Source organism: Equus asinus, chromosome 28 (assembly GCF_041296235.1).
Source record: "Equus asinus isolate D_3611 breed Donkey chromosome 28, EquAss-T2T_v2, whole genome shotgun sequence".
Lineage (NCBI taxonomy): Eukaryota > Metazoa > Chordata > Mammalia > Perissodactyla > Equidae > Equus > Equus asinus.
The window spans coordinates 17,811,941-17,831,627 of record NC_091817.1 but is presented as its reverse complement, the minus strand read 5'-3'; the positions used below and the strand labels follow the sequence as shown (position 1 = coordinate 17,831,627).

The following is a 19,687-nucleotide window of genomic DNA, read 5'->3' as shown; positions in this document are numbered from 1 at the left end:
AGCCGGTCACCTGCCCCTTTCCTTTCTGCACAGACTCCCTTGTGCCTCTCCCGTGCACAAGCTAATAATCTTTTACTTTTCTACTCCCGTTTGTTGTCTCTCTTGATTTCCATCCTGGGGGACAACAAGAACCCATGTGCCAGTAACAGACACAGAATTGAAGTAAAATATCTCATTTGGAGCTTGCCTATATCTGACATACACAGTATGCTTTTATATTTTTTCAGAGTTACAGACTTACAATAAACCAAGGAAAAAGCCCAATCACTAATTATATATAAAGTATTTATTTTTATGCACATATTTGCCTACAAAATTTACAGAAAATAAAACAAAGCAGTATAGAATACCCTCTTAAGACTTCTTAGGAGCAAAGGGTTTTATTGCTGCAGTTCAAAGAATAAAATTTTATACATGTGAAAGCCAAGATAAACATATTTAAGTTAAATGGTAGCCTTGTTAAAAAGTTTTTGTCCTGTTACTGAATTTTCAGCTTTATGTTAAATGAAATGTAAAAGATTGCTCATGAAATAATTTAAACCTTTTCAAAATCTTCAAATAAACAGGTAAAAGGCACCTCCAGTTCTTTAAAATATTTACAGCAATCCCAATAGTTTAATTTTTAGGGCTATTATAGTACATGTGGCTAATATGCATACACAGTATGTCATTAACACTCTCTAAACAGTGAGAATTGTCGACTCCAGTTTGTGGCACAGCTCCCAAGTTATCCCTGTGATGGAGTGGAGATCAATTACACTTGTGCGATACTATTTAACAGCATGTCTACCACAGCATAAAATCCAATTACCTAAAACAATGACTATTTGTTTTCCCAGACAACATAATTTATAACTAAACTTTATATTCAGAAGCCTTTGGAGTACTATTAAAATTATTAAAAAATATAAAGTATATTTAGCATTAAATGAAAACAATGAACTGGAAAACACCACCACAATAGTGGCTGAAGTTCACATTTAACAAAAATGTTTCTCAAAACATCTATAAGTTTGCAACATAATGGAGAGGAGTTTTCCTCAGTCTAAGCTCAATCCGACGACGTTACTCCTGCATTGACTGAGAGAGAGAAGTGTGAGAACGAAAGGCACAGCTACACACAACTGCTGTCTGTAAAGAGCTGTGGAGATGGCAAGCAGATGTTCCTGAAATACTGGGGTAGGAGAACAAAGTCCACATAACGGTTTCCTCTTTAACATTGGCATTGATTTACTATTTACAGTAGTTTGCAAAAATACATTATAAAAACTGGATGAGGTTCTAAGTTTAACTTAGTAACATACATATATCCTTCATCTGCAAACATCTTTGCAGAGTCTGAAGTACTAAAGTGACACTAATACTGAAACACAGATAACCAAAGGTACCAAACCAGTGATGATGCGAGTCACCATCATCAGGACAAGCTGGGGAAATATTGCACACTTCTCGTCAGCTGTTACTATGACCTTCACATGTCCAACTGTAAGAGGAATCCCTTATGGCTTTTTGCTTTATCACTTATTTGCAGAAAGGCTGTTTTAGGTCCCATAACAATGAATGCAGATTGTCACTGAACATGTGGCCTAGGTTTCAAAATTAGTTTTCCTGTCTGTAAAAATGAAAGGAGAAAAAAAAGTTTTTCAATACACACTTCTAGCAAAAACACCACCACTCACCTATAAACTGTAAAGGGCGTTCAAAGGATATCAGAACACCTCTCTACATTTAGTCAAGATTAAGCCATTAATGGTTATGTTGTCAACGTTTTCTTTGTGTGGAGCTTTTTTCTGAAATCTTTATTCCTTTAAAGAACACACATACAACCTTCATTTGATGAATTTCCTGTCCACTGGCTACCTAAAAATCAGCCAATCAACCTGCTGGATAAGACAGCACCCCAACTTGTGCAGACTGATTTATGCTCCTTACCAAAGTTTATAAGACATAAACAAAACTACATATTTGAGCAAACACATTTCTCCTTTCCCAACATTAAGTTTTTCATTTCCTAAAGTTAAACTGTAAAGCAAAGTTGGAGCAACAGATGCTCATATACTGCTGGTGTTAAGTTTAAGTAGAAACAACTCTTCTGTAGGGCCAACTGCCCTGTTTATTCAAAAAAAGAAAAGTGCACACCACATAACCCGAAGAATTCTACCTCTAGGAATTTACCTGAAGGAAACCATACTGCAAATGTAAACATGTACATGTCAGTGTTATTAATGCTCATTCAACATTTATTGAGTGCCTACTATGTGCCAGGCCTGCGTGAAATGCTCGGGATCCAGTAATGAACTAGACAAAGTCCTCTGTCTTCATGGGTTTTAAGTTCTGGTAGAAAACACACAACACATATAATAAAGGAAGTGTGGAACCAATTGTATGTCCAATAGGGGATTAAATTATGATGCCCCCATAAAATGGGACAATATGTAATTGAACAAAACGGAAGGCCTTAATTGAGATAATGCAGGTAAAAAGATAAGCCCAGGACATCACACATGGTTAATGTCCAATACACGGCCACTTTTAAATTCTAATGTTGGGTCAAAGAAGCAGATCTGAAAAATCCATAACATCTTTCTTTTACAAAAAGTAAGTGAGAATATACAATATATAAAACATGGTGATCGTCTCTGGTTGGTAAGATTCTAGGTGGTTTTAATTAACATTTTATTATCATCCTCAGGTCAAAAGTGTCGGGATTCTGGCTACCTCTTGATTCTCACTTTCACATAAATTTTGGTCATTTAATTTTTGGTAATTCCTTGATATCTTGGTAGTACTTTGATACTAATTTTTCCACTGTTTTATGAGGTATAATTTATATACAGCAGAATGCTCAAATCTTGTGTACAGTTTTATGAGTTTTGACAAATGTATACACCCATGGAGCTGCCACCCAGATCAAGCTACAGAGCATCACCATTACCCAGAAAGTTTCTCCATGTCCCTTTCTGGTCATTGGTATCCCCACTCCCTACATGGACACACTCGCTTGCCAGATTAACTTTACCTGTCTCTGATCTTTAAATAAATGCAATCACACAGTGTGTGTTCTTTTGCACCTGCTTCTTTCACTCAATGTGTTTCTGAGATCCATCCACGCTACTATGTTTCAGTAGTCTGTACCTTTCATACCTCATGAAATATACAGTATTCCACATTATGAAGATACAGTCATGCCCGTAAGGTTAGTACTACACAGCCTAGGTGTGCAGTAGGCTATACCATTGGGTTTGTGTTTGAGTGCAGCCTGTGATGTTCGTACAATGACAAAATTGCCTAATGATGCACTTCTCAGTGCATGTCCCTATCAAGTGACACATGACTGTACCACTATTTGTTTATTCATGGTTTTAATCTATTTTAAATTACATAAGACAATAATGTAAACTCATTATTAAAAATTCAAATAATACATATAAACTAAAGTCCTCCTTTCCACCTACCTCAAGTTCTACCCCTCTTACAGAAGAAACCAGTTTTAGCATGAATTCTTCCAGATTGTTTTCTATGGATTTACATTCATATATATAAATAATAAAAATTTGGTGTTTCTAACATGCTGAAATATTTGAGGGTAACATATCTCACTTGGGATTTGTTTAAAACACTGCAATGAAGGGACGCTGGGCAGGGCTAAACATGAATAAGAATGACTGTGAGCTGTGGTTACTACTGACACTGGCCGATGGGTACATGGGAGTTCATTAAAGTCTTCTCTTTACTTTTTTGTTTGAAAATTTTCATAATTTAAATTGTAAAAAAATGGTACCAAACTGAGCATACTGTTTGGTAATTTACTTTTTGCACCTAACATTATGTTTTAGAGACCCTCCCATGTCTACACACAGACTTACTTCTCATTTCCTAGGATGTGGCTATAGCACAGCCTATTTTATTACTCCCCTGTTGAGAAACATACAAATTGTTTCCATTTTTTCACTACTCCAAAGGATGTTGCAATGAACAACTTTGTACTTGCCTCCTTGTATGCATGTGTGATGGTCCCCCTCAACAGGGTAGATGGAGAGAAGCAAAACGGTTAGGTCATGAGGACGCACATTTTACATTTTATAATGATGATAACTGCCCTCCGAAATGGCTGTACCAAAGTATATTCTCAACAGGCAGTGTATGGGTGCATCCATTTCACCACGGTACTGGAATTATCAAAGTATTTAATTTTTGCCTATCTGACGGGTAACACAAATGGAAACTCAGTTTTACTTTGCACATCCCTGATTACAAATGAGGCTGTCCAGTCTTTGTGTGTTTACTGGCCATTTGTATTTCCATTTCTGTAACAGGACTTACCTTTTCCCATTTTTAAAATGTACTATTTGTCTTTTTCTTGTTGATCTTTTTTTTCTCAGATGAGGCAGATTTGCCCTGAGCTAACTAACATCCATTGCCAATCTTCCTCTTTCCGCTTGAGGAAGCTTCACCCTGAGCTAACATCTGTGCCAATCTTCCTCAAATTTGTATGTGGGTTGCCACCACAGCATGGCCACTGATAAGTGGTGCAGGTCTGCACCTGGGAACCAAACCTGGGCCCCTGAAGAGGAGCACACTGAACTTAATCACTAGGCCACAGGGCTGGCCTCTCTTACTGATTTTTAATAGGTCTTTAAATATACTGGATACTATCCTCTATTACATACCTTACAAGTACTTTCTTCTAACCACAGCTTAATTTCTTGCCTTATGCTGCACAAAAATTTCAAATGTTGGTGCAGTTAAATGTGTCCAATTTCTTCCATCACAGCATTTTTGTTTTGTGTCTTAAGATGTTTTTCTGTCCCAAGGTTATAAACATATTCTTCTGTATTTTCTTCTAATGCTTTTATGCTGAGATGTATATGTCTTTTTAAACATATTTAAGACTTCATCTGGAATTTAGTTTTTTTAATTGATGTGAGACAGAGATCTAAATTCATTTTTCTTCCAAGTGAAGAGCCAATTGTCCCAACACTACTAAACAGCCTATTTCTTCCCTATGACTTGAAATACTATCATTGTTCTCTACCAATTTTTTTTTTTGAGGAAGCTTAGCCCTGAGCTAATATCCGCGGCCAACCCGCCTCTTTTGGCTGAGGAAGACTGGCCCTGAGCCAACATCCACGCCCATCTTCCTCCACTTCATATGTGGGACGTCTACCACAGCACGGCCTGCCAAGCGGTACCATGTCTGCACCCAGGATCGGAAATGGCGAACCCCAGGCCATTGAAGTGGAACGTGGGAACCCAACCACTGCACCACCAGGCCAGCCCTCTACTAATTTTTTGAAAATTGAAGTGTTCAGTTGTTATTCTCTGCCATTGATCCAGCTGTCTTCTTGCTCTAATACTTGTTTTGCTCTTTAATTTTCTAAACTGGCTAGTATTACTTGTTTAATAGTTCTTAAAATTGAGGATTAAAAATGCTTTCATAGGAAAGTTCCATGGGTGGATAGTGGTAATGGTTGCACAACAGTATCAATGTACTTAATGCCACTGAACAGTACACTGAAAAATGGTTTAAATGGTAAATTTTTGTATTCTGTATATTTTACTACAACTTTAAAAAAAAAAAAAAATGCTTTCATAGGGCCGGCCCGGTGGCACAGCAGTTAAGTTTGCATGTTCCGCTTTGGCGGCCCGGGGTTCGCCGGTTCGGATCCCAGGTGCGGACATGGCACTGCTTGGCATGCCATGCTGTCGCAGGCGTCCCACATATAAAGTAGAGGAAGATGGGCATGGATGTCAGCTCAGGGTCAGTCTTCCTCAGCGAAAAGCGGAAGATTGGCAGCAGTTAGCTCAGGGCAGAATACCATTAGATAAATAATAATAGTTTACAAATCAACACCCACTGAGCCACTTTAGGCCAATAATGACAACTACATTTCATTGAATCTAAGATGGCTTGAATTATAAGATGAATCATGAGTTTATGTCATTAAGAAAGATTAAATTGTCAATTCTATCAATTTAAATATAAGACACCATTGACTATTAGATGCATCTCAATTTCAGAGATATTAAAATGTAAAAAAAAAGTCTTAGAATCAGTGCTGTAAGGACTATATCTACTATTAATTCCATGGAGACATTTTATAAATATAATGTCTGTTTTACTTAAGCCAAAACATTTCAGTCCTTTCATGCATGTCTACAATGTTCTAATGAAGACAGTACTTACATCATCACAAGACATATTGTACTCTGCTAATACAGTTCGACATCGAGCAGCGATACTGAATAAATGTGGTCAAAGGAAAACTTATTTCAAGAGCAAGTTTGTTTTTTTTGTTTTTCGGTTTTTTGGTGAGGAAGATTGGCCCTGAGCTAATATCTGTTGCCCGTCTTCCTCTTTTTGCTTTGAGGAAGACTGTCTCTGAGCTAACATCCATTCCAATCTTCCTCTGTTTTGTATGTGAGATGTTGCCACAGCATGGCTTGATGAGCAGTGAGTAGGTTGGCACCTGGAATCTGAACCCACGAACCCTGGACTGCTGAAGTGGACCACGTAAACTTAACCACTATGTCACCAGGCTGGCCCCAAGAACAAGTTGTTTTTTTTTTTTGAGGAAGATCTGCTCTGAGCTAACAGCTGCTGCCAATCCTCCTCTTTTTGCTGAGGAAGACTGGCCCTGAGCTAACATCCATGCCCATCTCCCTCTAGTTTATATGTGGGACGCCTACCATAGCATGGCTTGCTAAGCAGTGCCATATCCACACCTAGGATCTGAACTCATGAACCCTGGGCCACCAAAGTGGAACGTGCGCACTTAACTGCTGCACCACCCAGCTGGCCCCCTCAAGAGCAAGTTTTTAACAGAACCTAGAACATTGAGAAGGTGCTTTAATTTAGTCCAGATAATATAACTCAATTCATGGTAAAGGATACATTGATGGTGCAACTACTCTCTTGTGTATTCCAGCAAAGAACAAGCCTATTAGAGTGATACAGCTGATGGTGAAAAATGGATGATTCCACAATGATGTGAAGAAGGACACCTGTAAGAGTTTGAAAGATAAAAATGTTAAAAATCTTAAAATAATACTGATTCCTACCTCCCCATTTTTGCATAAATATATGTAACATTTTAATCATGTAAAACATGAGGATTTGATAACTTCCAATATTCCTAGTTCTCTGTATTGCTATGCTATAAAACTAATGTACGTTTTATATTTTCAACGAAGCAAGACAAGATAGCAACATTCCCTTCATTCACTCCAAATATTTGAACCATTACAAACTCATTCCTATAATCAAAAAACCACCCTACCAAAAATATTTACTAAACTCCTCCTAGTGAGAAGCAATTTAAAAGGCACAAGACGGTAGGTTCCATGAGAGCAGGGACACTGTCTTGTGCATCGCTGTTCTCCCAACATCTGAAAGAGCACTTGGCAAATATAGGTGCTCAATAAATACTGTTGAATGAATGAAGACGAGGCCTCTGATCTCGATGAAAACACAAGTCAAACATGATCCAGTTACCTTCCCTGTTGAAAACCTTCCTTAAGGGAGTTGGGCCAACTCTGCCATTCATAACCTGGTCCCAGTCTAATCATCTCCTGCCACACCTGCACACATGCTACCATATTACTTCTTTCCTCGCCATCTAACTCCTACATATCCTTATAAGACTCAGCTCCAGTATCACCCTTCCTCTCTGCAGAACAAAAAATGAGTTTGGTTTTGAAGCTACTGCGATTTAGATGGCCACACGACATTCAAGCAGGGACAAATAATTAGTAGCTATCAATAAAGAACTAGAGTTTAAGAGAGACAAAGGGCTAATCGCAGATCTGGGCATAATCAGATGATAGCAGAAAACAGGACAATACACTAATCCTAAGAATATGTAGAGGGACAAGGATCCAGGATCCAGGATTGTAACAAGAGTAGGCACTGAAGCCAGACTACTGCAGAATAGGAATGTAGACTGAAGCAGGAGAGAAGACAAGTATTTAGAGTCTGGAAAAAGAAATCAAGTGGACTAGTAACTAAATGGGAGCAAGAGAATCAAGCTAAGGGCATGTGCACTCCACTCTCATGTATGCAGGAGATACATCCATGTTTCAAGGCAGAGAACTAAACTTACTGAAAGAATCAGGTAGATGACCTAGCATGGTACTGATTAAATAAATACTTTTGTCAAATGAAGAAATGAAAGGCTGAAAACATCAAGAGGGAAGAAAGATGAGGCAATGAAGAAAGGTTAATATTCTAGAGGAATGTCTTCCTAAAACCTCTGAGGACAGTTTAATTCCCACAGGCCAGCACGTAGCCTGCACAATGTTGGCACATACAGCATTTTCTGTTTTAACTTTAATTAGGTCAGTTGGTATCAGCCTTCTTTCCTCCATGGCAACAATCAACTGCATCTGAAGGGCAGCTGCCCCCTTTAGATCAGGCGTTCTCGGACTGCCCAGGGTGCCACATGCCTTCTCTCCGGGGGCTCCTCCAGCGAGCCACCGGCTGTGGAGTGGGCAACTCCTACTACAGACACAAGTGCTGTCTAAAATCCTGTCGAGTTGGAGGTTATTAAATACTGAAATATAAAGAACTAACCCTTAGGCTAATAGTTATATTCTTACCTAATTTAGAAAATTATATTAACTACAGAGTTTTGGGCCTATTTCAAACTACATTTAATTCTGTGTTTTATTAAGATCTCAACTAGCTGAAATCAGCTTATATTTTTCCCAATTAGAAGTCAGATTCATTTCCCAAGATAGACCTTTTTCAATCTTCTTGTCAGCTTCCTTCACCCTTCCCCTAAAGATGAATACCAAGCACAACCTTAAGATCAGCTTTTTATAAATGAACACACAGGAGAGTTTCCTAACTGGCATAAAAACCCCTCTATTAACATAAAATCCCATCACCAACCTCCCCTGCTTCCTATCCTTTTTTATTTCCACCCAGTGGAGAAAGTCAGGGAGACTACATGCTAAATAAACCCCCAGCAGTCTCAACTGCCATTTAGACTGCTGACAAAAGTGTTACTATTAGGTTTTTCTTCTGCATAACCTAAGAGGTTATAAATAAAGCTACTGGAAGTAGTCTACCTAATTACAGTTTAAAAAGGGGGTGGGGTTAAGATTTGTGAAAATTACACTATTATTACCTAAATGAAGCTGCACTGGGGGGAAAAAACTTCACTGAAAAATTGGAGACTACTACCTTCTCTAATAAAAAAGCCTGAATTTGAAATTAAGGCACAAGTTAATAGAAAGAGGTAGAAACTTGAGAAACATGCTATAAGCTTTCATCAAAGGACGCTTCAAGAAATAACATTATGAAATTCTTTATGCATTTGCTAGAGGGGTATTCTTGGACAGCCCCCAATGGGAGATCTCTCAATATTTCCTATGTCAAACTTCAGGAAGGAATTTTTTTGAGGGATAAACACTGAGAAAGCAAAGCTTTGCGGACTTAAGGAACTTATACATGTGCTCTCTTCCCAGACAACGAAATCCATGGAGCTGACTGGGACTTTACTGATTGGGCAACTCAGAGACTAACTTATAACTCAATTCTGGCAACTGCACTGGCCCACACGGCCTCTTTACTAGGGACCTGGTTTCCTTCTTGGTTTTGACCTCCTAGTCTAGTCTGTTTTTTTCTAGTCCTAACTTTTTATTATATTTGTGTTTTGCTATCTTATTACATGTTTCCTGCAAAGTTGTTTCAAATGCTTTATAAGATGAGGAAAGGTATTAACAGAGATAACGCATAAAAGAAAACATTATAATTTTGAAAAGCTAGCACTGATGACACTAAATGAACAAAGCAGAACAAAGACAATGTTTACACTGAAATACATAAAAATATGTGAAAGAGATATGTAAAAATTGCACACAAGTTCGCAAATGAATGAGAAGGAATATAAGTGGAGTAATATTTCTTAGGCCTTTTTCCCTGTGAAGATACTTAATTCACAACAGCCAGCCAAAGTTTTTCTTAAGCAGAATAATATAAGGCATATTTTTAATATAAAGATTAATATCACTCCTAGTAGTAACAGGTAGCATTTGAATAATACTTTACAATGAGCAAAGCACTGCTATATGCATTATCTCATTTAAGCTATTCAATATTTTAAATGAAAACTTCTACCTTCTGCGTCTCGGGATCTATCAACCAGTTCCAGGCACCAGTAGCTGTACAGACAGATACCACTATAAGAAGCACTGAAGAAAGACAAACACAAAATTAGTAACGAAACAAGCTCTTACCAATTGATGCTACTGCCACCAGTTGCTAACAAATGACAGCTAAAGGATGCAGCACTTCGTCAAATGGAAAATGCACTCCACTCAGGAATGAGGAGACTTGCCACATGACCTTGAGGAATTCTCTTAAACATTGTGAACCTTAGTAATTGAGGATGACACTGTCTCCCTTATTACTTTAGTCAGAACTTATGAAGATTAATGAAATTAAAAGTAGTAAGAACTAAGATGGTAAAACTTTAACATAAGATTCTATGTTACGTAACTTTCAACGTGCTGTAACTTTCAATGTGCTGTGAGCTGATTTTGCAGATCTTGTAAATTCAAATAAAAAAAAAACCCTCTCATTTTCTAATGTAAACAAACAAAACAAAGACTTCTTTATGAATGCACTGAGAATTGTGACTAAAGGATTTTGCCTTGCAGACAACTGCCCTGAATTAAACAAAGGTCAGTGTTAGGAAGAGTGGAGCACCGTATCAGTATCAGATTTTCTTTAAGGAACTTGAAGGTCAGGGTAGAAATTACTGATAGTAGAACTTAGAAAAAGTTTCTTTCTTCCTACTAAGCTAGAATTATTTTAGAATTTCTAAATAGATCATAAGTATAACAAGGATAAATGGTATTACTAAAAAATAATAAAGGGGCACCAAGACCTGGTAAATATTCTGGAGATCAATACAGTTACTGTCTTTCAGTTGGGATGCATACATGCAGCAAATGTAGAGACCAAGCTTCAAAGAGCAACAGAAAAATAGTAAAACCATAATTATCTAGAATTCCTGGTGATGTACTTGCACAAGAGGCAAATCACAAACAATCTACCTCATTTTAGGCATTCAATAATAGAATCAAAATTTCAAAATTATGTTCTCAGCTCAGAACACATTAAATTCAATTTTTTATAATTCTATATTTCCAATAAGAAATATGCTACAGCACACAGATTAAAAATATATATATACACACATACGTATGCAGCAAAAGCAAAATCAAACCCACTAGAAGAGACCCCACACACACGCTTTATTTGATTGGTACATTAGCCAAGCTGATGTCATTTATACGTAAGCACATCAATCCAAGAAGCATTATATTACATTTGATAAGACAGGACAGCATCATACACATTTGAAAATATTCTCAAGTAGCAGTGAAACAGGTTTTGGGGGTAATTCCTAGGTAAACCAGACAACTGGGAAAATCACTACTTGTGAATTCTGACCAATCAGAATTCTCACAGCGTATGATTAAAACTTTGTAAATAGATCTAATAAATACTATACGAAAAATCTTGACATAGAAAAAGACCCCTAACTTCAACAGTGCTCTTTTGGTCGCGCAAACTGAGTTACACTTTGACATAAAGTATGTGCTTGCTAGGTGCAGTGGTACTTCCTTCTTGGCAGGAATTTTATTTTAACAATGAACATCTAAGAAATTAAGACTGGCCGTTACATAAATTAGCAAAGCGTTTTGTTTGCTGATGTCATCACTGTATACTGATCTGCATTTCCTATGTGTTTCCATGGGGCAGTAACCACGATTCTTTCAAATCATATTCTGCAGTACTCATGATACTCATGAATAAACAGTAACAATGTGAATTTCCTTTCCGGGTTAGGAGCCAATGCAGCACAATTATGCTCTGTTAAAATCAACTAAGGGTAATTTGATAACTTTTGCAAGTATAAGTCAAATATAATTTTCCTTAATGAAATTTTGTTTCCATAGTTTGCAGGCAAATTGTTAAAGTGCTGAACAGACTATGGAAATTTTTATTGTGTGTTGTTTATCAGATCTGTACTACCTGTTTTAAAAAAAAGTATGTGTATTTTAATGGAAAAATAAAAATTCAACTACATAAAATATTGTTCTTTTACAGTGGCCAGTTCCTCTTCTTAAAAACTTCTTTATAATGCATCGTTTACAATGTTGAATAAGTTTAAAAACTGTCAAAACAAAAGGAAATCTTATGGTTTGGTAAAGCAAGCACCTGTTAACCAAAAGTTTTACATAAAAGCAAATCATTGCTAGGCAGGGATAAAAGCATGAATTGTCAGTTTATTTTCCTTGCAAAAAACATTGAGGCACTTACTTCTCCAACGTCCAGTGGCAGGTTGCAAACAATGAATATACTCAGTAAGTCTCCTCTCGAAAGCCTTGAGATCTAGGTAAAAAGATTCCAATTTTCTGATTAGCTGCCTTACCAGTTTGAGTCTATGAAGACGAAATTTTAGACACTCTAACTGCTTCAGATCTGACACACCAACTTACATGTATGACTGCACTGTTTACTTCGTTTACTATGACAGCTTTAAGCACTTGACAAAAACATTAGGTTTCTTTAATTCCAATTTCACATATAAGGAAACTGGCGGGTTGACTTTTAGAAGCTTCTTAAAATGGTATGTGGAAAATCAGCAGCAGCCTCAGCCAGCGCCAAAAGCTAGAATTTTGGGGGTTGCAAATAAAAGGATCAAAATCAGGTCGAGTTTTACTTCTATAGGAACCAAGAACTCTCTATTAGACAGAACGTATTATCTAACATCAAAGTCTTCGCGGTCTACTTGAACGCATTACCCGATTCCCATTTCCAGCCCCTATATTTAATGAACGCCTACGCTTCCTGGCTCGGCTCCCTGGACTTGACACTGCGAACGGCGGGTGTGGAAAGACACTCCCCCTTCCTCCCGCCGAGGGGCGTACAGGTCTTCGCGGCACAAGGAAGCGCCGACCCCTGCAGGGCTCTACGAGATGGGGCGTCCCAGGGGCTCCCTCCGGGAGAGCAGGTGAGATCACGTCTTTTACACCTTACAAAGGGGATCAAGAGGCGCCCCCTCACCGCGCCGGTCACCACAAACCCGGCAAGAGGCAGGGGAACACGCGCGGGGCTATCGGAACACAGGAAGCGATCGGCACAGCACCGTGCGAAGGTGCGCCGACGGCTCGGAAGCGAAAGCAGCCCGCGCGAGGAGCTCCGCGGTCGGGGCCGGGCGGCTGACCAACGTCCCCGGGTCCGCGGAGGCCACGCGCCGCCGCAGCGTCTGGCCGGCCTCTGGCCCCCGCCGCGCCCCGCGCCCCGCGCCCCGCCAGCTCCGGCCCCGCCAGCGCATCCTTCGCGGCCTCTTCTCCCCGGGCGGGGTCTCCGCGACTCGAGCTCCCTTCCGGGAGGAGCCCGTGACGATCCGGGCGGCCCAGGCGGCCCACCGTACCTTCAGCCTGCTCCAGCGAGTTCATGTCGGGCGGCAGCTCGGGTCAGCGCCGCGGCCCCGTCCGCATCGCAGCCCCGCGGCCCCCGCCCGGCCCGCAGCGCCAACTCCCACCTCCAACCGTTCCCCTCGCCCCTCCTCGTCGCACCGCCCCTTGCCTAGACCCGCTGCGCTCATTGGGCACCTCTGCAGACCCCACAATAAGACGGCTTCCTATTGGCTAATCCTTCACTGGCCTCGGGGCCCATCGTTGGACGGTCAGCCGGAGGGACCAAGAACTGCCGGCGGTCGGGCTGGCGTAACGCTGGCGCCGCCTTCTGCTCCGGGGAGGAACTGCAGCCTGTCCGAGCCGGCTCGTTCATTCGTATATTCCTAGTTTCCTGCTTGGTTCCTGCGTTCGTCTAATATTTATTGACCACCCACTACCTTCCAGGCAGTGTTCTGGTCGCTGCGAGGGGTACAGAAATCAATGAGCTGTCCCCCCTCTAGGACTCAAGGGGAGAAAAGGTATGTACAGAACTAACTAAAACCCAGTATAATGGAATTCCTTACTTACAGTACCTCTTTCCTAAATACCCAATCCCTTAAGTAAGCATTTCTCCCTCGATTACTTTTTTCTCACGTCACCCAACTTTCATAAATCATAAGGTATGAGTTCCAATACCTAGAACTTAAAACAAATCTGTAAGGCATTGACTACATTTATATTTGATTAAAATGCTTCTTGCTTATTTCCTTGTCATTCATTCATTCAAGAATTATTTATTGCACGAAGCGGTAGGCACTGTACTTATCAAGGATACAGTTATGAGAAAGATAGACAAGATTCTTGTCCTCAAAGTGGAAAGATTATAGTAGGCGATAAATATGCAAATAAGAATCGGTTTCAGATAAAGATAGTTTTGTGAAGGAAGTAACAGGATAAGACCATACAGTGAGATAAAGGAGGGGTAGCAGGGAGAGCTTCACCAGCTCGGCATTTGAGCCGAGAACCTCAAGAAGCAACAAGCCGTGCAGAGATGAGGGCTAAGAAAGTGCCAAGCAGCACTGGAATTTTTTCACTATTGATACTTTGTGTGTTTTATTCATCCTTCAGTCTTCCTCTTTCCCACTTACCAGTAGAATTAACTGACCCTTCCGCCCCCGTTATTTCACTTTGTAGGCTCCTTTATCTCAGCACTTTTGAAAGTTTCCATTTAGAGAGCCTTCCTCTGGACCAAACTGTTGACATACATTATCTCATTTAATCCTCCAAGATGATATTTTTCAAACTGCGGGTCAAAATCCCTGAGGTCATGAAGTCCATTTAATGAGTCATGACTGTTATTTTTTTTTTTAAATGAACTAAAGTAAAATAAAAAATATCAGCATCACTGTAGGTAAAGATAACTATTGTTTCATGAACTTTTTTCTCAGTTGTGTATATGTGTGCATACTGTGTTCTGATCGTAATGTAAAGCATATACCTAACTGGGGTTGCCACTAAAAAAACAGCTTGAAAGTTTGAAAGCCACCAAGGTAGGTATTAATAGGCCCATTTTACAACTGAGAAAAGTAAAGGTAAGTTTGCCCAGGTCTTGCGACTATTGCCATAGCCTGGCTTTGAGCCCTAAGTCAAACTATCCCTTTTTTTTTATTTTTATTTTTTAAAGATTTTATTTTTTTCCTTTTTCTCCCCAAAGCCCCCCGGTACATAGTTGTGTATTCTTCGTTGTGGGTTCTTCTAGTTGTGGCATGTGGGACGCTGCCTCAGCGTGGTCTGATGAGCAGTGCCATGTCCGCGCCCAGGATTCGAACTAACGAAACACTGGGCCGCCTGCAGCGGAGCGCGCGAACTTAACCACTCGGCCACGGGGCCAGCCCTCAAACTATCCCTTTTGACTTCTTGCTCAGTATTCCAGTTCTCCATCTCCAAGTTTATTCATCCCGTCTCCCTTCGGCACCCAGCAGTGCTTAGAGAATGGCTATTGAACATCTGCTGTGTGACAGGCTATCCTGGGCTAGGTCCTGGGGGGGTGAGGAGTGACAGAGACTGATGAATGGGACACTGCAATGCATTGTGGTAAGTGGGAGCTTTGCTAACTTGCCTTCAAAGGAGACAGTTGTGTTAACTGCACGGCTTTTGTTTGCCCGATGGGGTGTGCATGTTTCTAGCAAGAACTTGGGACAACAGGGCAGACAAAGGACTACCTCCTGGGGTCCTCCCTTTCCGTCTTTCTCAACTGTGCTCAAATAAATGCTGAACATGCCTTCAAAAGCGTGCACATTATTAGCCTGTCATTGACATCTACGTGTATGGATTATGGGGGTTGGGGCTGGTAAGGGAGGAGGAGAGGAAAATAGGGCCTCATAGTCAGGTAAGAAATTTTGGAACTTGAGGTAATGGAGAAACCAAAGGATATGTATTTGTAGAAACATCATATCAATAAGATTTGTCAAGAAGATAGTCAATAAGTATTTAAGAAATGCATGTTCCAGGCACTGGGATATGAGCCCAGAATGTAAAGATCTCTCGCTCTCGCACTCCGTAAGGGTAAAGTTTAGTGTAAAAACAAAAGACAAAGCACCAAAGCCTCTTCGAACATCAGTGTTAAGATGAAGATCTGCTTCAAAGGGGGCTATCCACTGCAATAGCTGCAGTTAGTTATACTTTACTACCGGATCTGGCAGTCCATGTTTTGTAGTTCAGGAGCATTATATCTCCTTTCAACCTCACAGCAATAGCTCTCTGAGCAAAGGGTATTGCCAAACCCATTTCAGAGATGAGTTTATAGAGGACTAGGTGAGTTGATCAGCTCCAAACCCTGTAGCTGGGGTTATTGTTGGCTCTTCTCTCTTTTTTTTCCACCCCGTACATCAGATCAATTGGCAAGTCCTGTTGGCTCTACCCTCGACATATACGTAAAATTTAATCACTTCCTCCCACTTCCACTGCTACCCCTCTGGCCCGAGCCTCCATGGAACCTGGGTTTACGGCAGTGGCCTCCAGCTGGTCTGCTTCCACCCTTGTCCCAAATAGTTTGTACAACACTGAGAGATCACCTTCCTCTTGAGCTCAGAACCTTCCAACGGCCCCTCAGAGTGACCACACCCGTGATCTGCATGCCATTTCCATGGCTGTTCCTTCTGAAATAATTTCGACAAACAGTATGCTTCCTTACACATTTTAAAAATGACATCTGAAATTTTCGTCTTGGCTTTGTATCCTTATAAAAGATGTAATTTCTGATATAATGTAGTTATTGATGTTTGGAAATAAAACTGTTGTGTTACTCTTTTAAAGGTATTCAGTGGAATCTAAATACCATGGCAATTTGACACCTACCATCGTCCCTTTAAAAATACATGAACGTCTTTTCTGAACATAGACACAAAATTCCTCAAAAAAATTAGCAAATCTAATTCAGCAACATATAAAAAGGATTATACAACGTGATGAAGTGTGATCTATCCCAGAAATGCAAAGTTGGTTTGACATCAAAAAATGAATTAATGTAATACATTGTATCAATAGACTAAAGGATAAAACCCACATGATTTGATGAGGATGTAGAGAAATTAGAGCACTCATACATTGTGAGTAGGAATGTAAACTGGCACAGGCACTTTGGAAAACAGTTTTGCGGTTCCTCAAAAAGTTAAACATAGTTGCTATATGAACCAGCAATTCTGCTCCTAGGTGTATACCCAAGAGAATTAAAAACATATATTTACTGGGCTGGCCTGGTGGTGTAGTGGTTAACTTTGTGTGCTCCACTTTGGTGGCCCAGGGTTTGTGGGTTCAGACCCCAGGCATGGACCTGCACACCGCTCATCAAACCATGCTGTGGCAGAGTCCCACATACAAAATAGAGGAAGATCAGCACAGATGTTAGCTCAGCGACAATCTTCCTCACTAAAAACAAAGAAAGAAACAAATATATGTTCATGAAAAACCTAGTACACAAATGTGCATGGCAGCATTATTCATAATAGTCAAAGAGTAGAAACAATCCAAATGTCCACCAGCTAATAAATGGATAAACAAAATGTGGTGTTTCTCTAATAGTGGAATATTATTAAGGAGTAAAGTACTGATAAATGCTACAAAATGGATGAACCTTGAAAACATTATGTTAAGTGAAAGAAGGCAGACACAAAAGACCACATATTGTATGTTTCTCTTCATATTAAATATCCAGAATAGACAGATTCATGGAGAGAGTAGAATAGTGGTTTCCAGGGGGTTAGGGAAAGGGAAAATAGGGAGTGACTGCTAATGGGTATGAAATTTCTTTTTGGGGTGATGAAAATGTTATGGAATTAGATAGTGATGATGGTTGCATAAATTTGTATATACTAAAAACTACTGAATTGTACACTTTAAAAGTGAATTTTATGGTATATGAATTATACCGCAATAAAAAAGTGGGGGAAAACGCCCTCATGATCATCTCAATAGTTGTAGAAAAAGCATTTGACAAAATCCAACCCCATTTCCTGATAAAAACACACATCTAGGAATAGAAGGAAATTTCTTCAATATGGTAAAGAGCATCTACAAAACCCACAGCTCACATCATACTTAACAGTGAATGCTTTCTTCCTCAGATCAAGTAGACAAGGATGTCCATTCTTACTGCTTCTGTTCAATATCATACTGGAGATTCTATTCAGGCAATTAGGCAATAAAATGAGATCAAAGGTATCCAGATTGAAAACGAAGAGGTAAAACTATCTATTTGTGTAAGACATGATCTTATATGTAGAAAATCCTAAGGAATCCACCAAGAAACTATTAGAACCAACAAATGCATTCAGTAAGGTTGCAGGGTACAAGATCAATGTACAAAAATCAATTGTATTTCTGTACACTAGCAATAAATAATCCAAAAATGAAATTAATAAGACAATTCCACTTAGAATAACATCAAAAAGAATAAAGTGTTTAAGACTAAATTTAACAAAAGAAGGGCAAAACTTGTACTCTGAAAACTATAAAACATTACTGAAAGAAATTAATGAAGACCTAAATAAATGGAAAGACATCCCATGTTCATGGATTGGAAGACGATATGGTTAAGATAGCAGTATTCTCCAAAATGGTCTGCAGAGTCAATGCAATACCTGTTAAAATTCCAGCTGGCTTTTCTGCAGAAATTGACAAGTTGATTTTAAAATTCATGTGGAACCAGCCCCAGTGGCCTGGTGGTTAAATTTGGCACGCTCTGCTTTGGTGACCTGGCTTTGGTTTCCAGGCACGGACATACACTGCCCTTTTAGTGGCCTGCATTTATGGGCAATTGACTTTTGACAAGGGTGCCATTGAATTCAATGGGGAAAGAATAGTCTTCTCAACAAATGATGCTGGAGCAAACTGAGTAATATGAACACCAGGTGCAGATATCTCTTCGAGATAGTGATTTCATCTCCTTCAGATGTATTCTCAGAAGTGGAATTGCGGGATCATTTTTAATTTTTTAAATTAAACCTTCATACTATTTTCCAAAATGGCTGCAATAGCAATTCTATTCTTATTTTTCATTATTTTACATCTAAACACTGAAACGCTTCTTCACATAAAGAGGTAGACAGAAATGGGAGGAATTTCGTAAAAGCAATGTTACTCAGTTCTTCAAAGTCCTTTTGAGTCATCTGTCAGAAATCACATAATAACACTTCACACTCATTAGGATGGCTACTATAAAAAAAAAGTGTTGGGGCCAGCCCCGTGGCCGAGTGGTTGGGTTGGCGAGCTCTGCTTTGGCGGCCCAGGGTTTCACCGGTTCGGATCCTGGGTGGGGTCATGGCACCGCTCGTTGAGCCGCACTGGGGTGGTGTCCTGCATGCCACAACTGGAAGGACCCACGACTGAAAATACACAAGTATGTACGGCGGGGCTTTGGGGAGAAAGAGGAAAAAATAATAATAAAATCTTAAAAAAAAAAGTGTTGATGAGGATATGGAGAAATTGGGACCTCTGTGTACTGCTGGTGGGAAGGCACAAGGGTGCAGCAGCTGTGGAAAACAGCATGGCACTTCCTCAAAAAATTAAAAATAGAATTACCATATGATCCAGCAACCCCACTTCCGGGTATAGACCCCAAAGAATTGAAAACAGGGTCTTCAAGAGATATTTGTACACTCATGTTCATAGCAGCATGCCTCGCACACACTAGCCAAAAGGTAGAAGCGATCCAAGTATCCATTGATGGAGGGATGGATAAACAAAATGTGGTCCTACACACAGTGGAATA

The 19,687-nt window shown here is 39.8% G+C and overlaps 2 protein-coding genes across 2 annotated transcripts in view; both read right to left on the bottom strand.

Annotated features, from left to right (window-relative positions):
• Nucleotides 1-6,956, bottom strand: part of HEATR3 (HEAT repeat containing 3) — a 47,787-nt gene extending 40,831 nt beyond the window's left edge. Inside the window, exons 1-2 of the mRNA XM_070500742.1 lie at nucleotides 6,896-6,956; nucleotides 6,188-6,242 (exon numbers count right to left, since the gene is read on the bottom strand). The gene's annotated coding sequence lies outside the window, so the exon portion shown is untranslated. The remainder of the gene's footprint in view (nucleotides 1-6,187; nucleotides 6,243-6,895) is intronic.
• On the bottom strand, nucleotides 268-13,611 carry CNEP1R1 (CTD nuclear envelope phosphatase 1 regulatory subunit 1). Its single transcript, XM_014830277.3, has 6 exons — nucleotides 13,455-13,611; nucleotides 12,338-12,409; nucleotides 10,124-10,197; nucleotides 6,896-7,005; nucleotides 6,188-6,242; nucleotides 268-1,612 (listed from the first exon to the last, which is right to left on the bottom strand). The coding sequence occupies exons 1-6, from the start codon at nucleotides 13,477-13,479 to the stop codon at nucleotides 1,571-1,573; spliced, it is 378 nt and encodes a 125-aa protein (XP_014685763.1). The 5' UTR covers nucleotides 13,480-13,611; the 3' UTR covers nucleotides 268-1,570.
• Nucleotides 13,612-19,687: the final 6,076 nt, after the last annotated feature.

Coding starts and splice junctions, on each gene's coding strand:
- CNEP1R1 (XM_014830277.3), bottom strand. CDS start 13,479: ATGAACTCGCTGGAGCAGGCTGAAG. Junction 12,410..13,454: donor CTCGCTGGAGCAGGCTGAAG/GTACGGTGGGCC, acceptor CTTTTTACCTAG/ATCTCAAGGCTTTCGAGAGG. Junction 7,006..10,123: donor TAGATCCCGAGACGCAGAAG/GTAGAAGTTTTC, acceptor AAACTCTTACAG/GTGTCCTTCTTCACATCATT.